Source organism: Monodelphis domestica, chromosome 4 (genome assembly GCF_027887165.1).
Source record: "Monodelphis domestica isolate mMonDom1 chromosome 4, mMonDom1.pri, whole genome shotgun sequence".
NCBI classification, from domain to species: Eukaryota; Metazoa; Chordata; class Mammalia; order Didelphimorphia; family Didelphidae; genus Monodelphis; species Monodelphis domestica.
In genome coordinates, this window is record NC_077230.1 from 352,191,309 (window position 1) to 352,196,587 (window position 5,279).

Consider the following 5,279-nt stretch of genomic DNA (forward strand, 5'->3'; position numbering starts at 1 on the left):
ACTAGTAGCTGGAGAATCAAGAAAAGACTCTTAGGAGTTAGTGTTTGAGCTTAATTTTGGAGGAAACTACTAGTTCTAAGAGATAGAGTAGTGAAATAGAGATAGATAGATAGATAGATAGATAGATAGATAGATAGATAGATAGATAGATAGATAAAAAAAGAAAAAGGAAAAAGGAAGGAAGGAAGGATCACTTGTCCTATTTCTTTTATTAGTATTGCAATCATCCTTAGATTGACTGAGAGAGATATATAAAAGAAGTAAGAGTATGTAAAGTTAGATACAAGCAAGGGATTTACAGTGAAAAGAATAACAAAATAGAGAAATAAGTAATCAAGATATGTTGGTGAATGTCATTTTTTGGAAATATGTAAGAATTAGAAAAATGATAGCCTTACTTTTGGTTTAGAACAAATGAAGTCATATCTAGAGTTATGGAGCTGGTTAGGATGACTTCTGGAGAACACTTTTAATATTAGATTCTTTCAGACAAAATGTTGTATTATAGAAAGAACCCCAAATTTGGCAGCAAAAGATCTTGGTTTCAATCTTGAATCTCCTATTTACTCTCTACATTATTGGGGAAATTACTTAACTCTTCTAGCCTTTCTTATTTGGACAATGATAAAATGTGTCTAGATGATTTTTAAGGATCTATGCTATCCCTAAGTCTTATGATGCTACATAACTCACCCATCTAATTTATATTCAAGCTTTCCTTGACCACAGTGACTCTTCAGTTCATCTCATAGAGTGAGAACTTGTGCTTTCTCTCTCTCATTAGCCAACATGACTCTTGCATCTTTTGGAAACAGCACTGTCAGGCCTTCTACCTTCCTCTTAAGTGGTCTCCCTGGGCTAGAGCATATCCACATCTGGATCTCCATCCCTCTGTTTTCTATGTACCTTGTGTCCATCTTGGGGAACTGCATGATTCTCTTCATTATCAAGACAGAATCTTCACTCCACCAGCCCATGTATTTCTTCCTCTCTATGCTGGCACTGACAGATCTGGGCCTGTCCCTGTGTACTCTTCCCACAGTGTTGGGTATTTTCTTATTTGGAGCCCGGGAGATTGACCATGATGCCTGTTTTGCTCAACTCTTTTTTATCCACTGTCTATCTTTCCTAGAGTCCTCAGTACTACTCTCCATGGCATTTGATCGTCTTATTGCCATCTGCCGTCCTCTGAGATATGCCTCCATTCTCACCAATAAAGTCATCAGCAGAATTGGCATGGGTTCCTTGGGTCGGAGTGTGGCACTCATCTTCCCACTTCCTTTCATGCTCAAACGCTTCCCCTATTGTGGATCCCAAGTTCTCACCCATTCCTATTGCCTTCACCAGGAAGTCATGAAGTTGGCATGTGCTGACATTACTTCCAACAGCATCTATGGCATGTTTGTCATCATCTCCACTGTGGGTGTGGATTCCGTGCTCATCCTCTTCTCTTATGTGCTAATTCTCCACACTGTGTTGGCCATTGCCTCCCAGACTGAGCGCCTCAAAGCCCTCAATACATGTGTCTCTCACATCTGTGCAGTACTACTCTTCTATACACCCATGATAGGTCTCTCCGTCATTCACAGATTTGGGAAGCAGGCTCCTCACTTGGTTCAGGTAGTCATGGGGTTTGTTTACCTTCTGGTCCCACCCTTGATGAATCCCATTGTCTACAGTGTGAAAACCAAGCAGATCAGGGATCGAGTTATTCAGACTCTCCGTTGCTAGAGTGGCTAAAACTAGACTTAGCTTTTCCATAGATAGGCTAAGCTCCCTCAAGTATACTGTTTGTTAGATTTTGGGGGTGGGGAGATTGGGTGCTTAGAGATGAGGTTTCCCTAAAGATGACCCAGTTACAAAACTATTTGCAGTAAAACTATTATAATAAATGAAATCCTCTCAAATAATAATTAAGTAATACACTTCCTTTACTATGGATTAAAGTTATTTTGTTTGTGTCATACTTCTATGTAACTTTGAAATGCTTAATACTGAGTAATGACAAGGAGGACAATGATGATAATAATAATAAGACCTATTTATGGAAGGACATGAAGAAGAGCTAAGAAGGCATAGGTGGGGGATCTGTTATCCCATTGGAAGTAGTTTGGGAAACAAAGGACATGTAAATGTAGCTCTTATGTAGTTTTAGCAAAAACTTCCATACTTTAGGTAATTTGAAGTTCAAAAAATCTTTGTGGTTTAATCACACATCACATATAATAACCTCCATTTTACATATGAGAAACATGAGTCCTAGAGAGGTAAAAATCATTTGCTTATAGACTCTAAGTGTCGGTGAAGAGGATCTGAATTTACATTTTTTTCTGATCTTCAGTCCAGCAATCTATCTTCTGCACCACCACTGAAGCATGTGCTTTCAACTGTGATGATGAGACCAGGGAACATTAACATAACAAATAGACAAATTTAAGTTAGGAAGGGGGGAAAAAGATGAAAGATAAAGTGTCATGATGTAGTGGACAGTATACTAGACCTAGAGTAAGGTAGATTCTAATTCAAATCCCGCTTCTGAAACGTGTGGTCTTCATAATAGATAAGACACCTGTCTAATCCTCAGTTTCCTCCTTTGTAAAGTGGAATAATAATTCCCACTGTGCCTACCCCTCAATAATGTGCTGAGAATTAAAGGAAATAATCTGTGAAATGTGCTATGTAGTGATAGGTATGATGTATAAAAAGCTTTCTAAAAGCACTATATACTTGTACAGTGTAACCACAAACTTTTATTACCATGTTAAGTTATTGAGGCTTAAAGCTATACCAAGATTTTTAGAAAGCCCTATATGTTGTTTATATGTATATATGTACAAATATACAAGAAACATATTTATATGTAAAATTTAATATACATATTTTTTCATGTCTTTAGGACAGTTTTTCCTCGAATTCAGAAACAGAAGATGCTTCCCATTATTTAGATAATCTGATCTGTAATGTTTGATATCTTCAGTACCCTAGGGTATTTTATTCTCTATTTTTCATTCCTTCCTTATTTTCTATTGTGGAATCTCCTTGAACATAAATGTCTTTAACATGAATAGGGAATTTTAGAAGAGGCATTGATTTGAAGAGAAAGAAATAATGCCTTTCTTTTGGTTACTTTGGGATTTTATACATATATATATAATATTACATACAGGCAAATAAATATATATTATACATTTATGTACTCATATACATATATGTACTCATATATGGTGGCCCCCCAAAATCTTAGAATGGCATTCAGATTGTGTGTCAATTAGCATGTGTATGTACACATTTATATGCACATAAATATATCTGTATATATTTATATTAATATTTATATATGGAATAGATTGATTAGAAAATAAGATTATTTAACTGATATGATTGCCTCCCACCCCCAACATAAATACACAGGCAAGAAAATACTGACCAACAGAGAAGGAATAAAAAATAATTATCAGAATATGTTCTGCATAATCACATTCCAGTAAAACTGAGTGAGTTCAAAATGAAAAAACAACTAGAAACATAGAATATATACAAATTAATGGAACATAAAATTTAAACAAATGAACATGAGAAAAAAAAATCAAGGATCGCTAAGGAACTGCCAAATAGTGGAGTTGTGATCTGATCCAACCATTCCTCAGAGCAAATTAGAAATATGCTCAAAAGACTCTAAAACTCTGCCCATACAATACCATAACTAGGTCTGTATCCCACAGAGATTTTTTTCTTTTTTAAAAATTTAGAATATTTTTCCATGGTTCCATGATTCATGATTCCCTCCCTCCCCTCTTTCCTACCCCCTCCTGAAGCTGACAAGCAGTTCCATTGGATTATCATATTCAAAATCTATGCCCATGTTATTCTTATTTGCAGTAGAGTGATCCTTTAACATCAAAAACCCTAATCATATCCCTATCAAACTATATGATTGGTCATATGTTTTTCTTCTGCATTTTTGTTTCCACAATTCTTTCTCTGGATGTGGATAGCATTCTTTCTCAACAGTTCCTCTGGATTTTCCTGGGTCATTGCATTGCTGCTAGTAGAAAAGTCCATTACATTTGATTGTACCATAATATATCAGTCTCTGTGTACAATGTTCTCCAGGTTCTGCTCCTTTTGCTCTGCATCAATTCCTGGAGGTCTTTCCAGTTCACATGGAATTCTTCCACTTCATTATTCCTTTCAGCAAAATAATATACCATCACCATAATATACCATAATTTATTTAGCCATTCCTTAATTGATGTACATGTCCTCATTTTCCCTTTTTTGCCACCATAAAGAGCAAGGCTATAAATATTTTTATATAAGTCTTTTCCTCATTATCTCCCAAAGAGATTTAAAAATGAAATAGCCCCATCTAATACAAAAAAAATTATTGCAGTTGTTTTTGTGGTAGTAAAGAATTAGAGATTGAACAAGTTGTGGTATGTGATTGTGATGGGATACTATTTTGCTATAAGAAATAATAAGTAGGATGATTTCAGAAAAATCTGGGAGGACTTATATGAACTAGTGCAAAGTGAAGTGAGCAGAACAAGTGACACAATACACAGTGACAACAATATTTCCTGATGAAACAACTTTGAATGACTTATTCTCAGCAATGAAATGATCTAAGATAATCTCAAAGACTCATGATAAAAAATGACCTGTGACCTCTCAAAAGAACAGATGACATCAGAATGCATATGGCAACACAATATATTTTATTGTTTAATCCTTTTTTCATTTGACATCTCTTCCACAAAAAGATTGAAATGGATTTTTTTACATGATTACACACATAAAATTAAAATCAGATTATTTGTGGTCTCAGAGAATGGCAGGGCGGACATGAGATGTACAAGAAGGAAAAGAATTTATGACTCAACTCTTATTTAAAAATTGTTTTGTGCATAAAAAATAAAATATTGAAAAAGGATAGGTATTTGAAAAAAGGAACTATAAAATAGGAGGAACAAGGACATTACTTCTGTTAGATTTATAGTTATAGGAATTCTATCAAAGTTTAAAGAATTGATACCTAATTATTCTAAAATAAAAGGAGGGAGAGGGATGACCTTGTTATCTTCCATGTCTGACCAACCTTTAAGCAATCCACAGGGCATATTGGAACTAATTATTCTCATATGACCATTCTACTGGGGAAATTCTTCATATGCTTCAGGTACATATCCCTGTAACTCACTGATAGGTTTAAGACCTGTCAGATATTCAGGAAGTATTAACACCTCTCTTATGAGAAGGGCTACACATCCATCTTTGTT

At 35.0% G+C, this 5,279-nt stretch overlaps 1 protein-coding gene across 1 annotated transcript; it reads left to right on the forward strand.

Annotated features, from left to right (window-relative positions):
• The first annotated feature begins 789 nt into the window (after nucleotides 1-789).
• LOC130458994 (olfactory receptor 51G2) lies at nucleotides 790-1,731 on the forward strand. The gene has a single exon (XM_056826164.1). The coding sequence runs from the start codon at nucleotides 790-792 to the stop codon at nucleotides 1,729-1,731; it is 942 nt and encodes a 313-aa protein (XP_056682142.1).
• The last annotated feature ends 3,548 nt before the right edge of the window (nucleotides 1,732-5,279 follow it).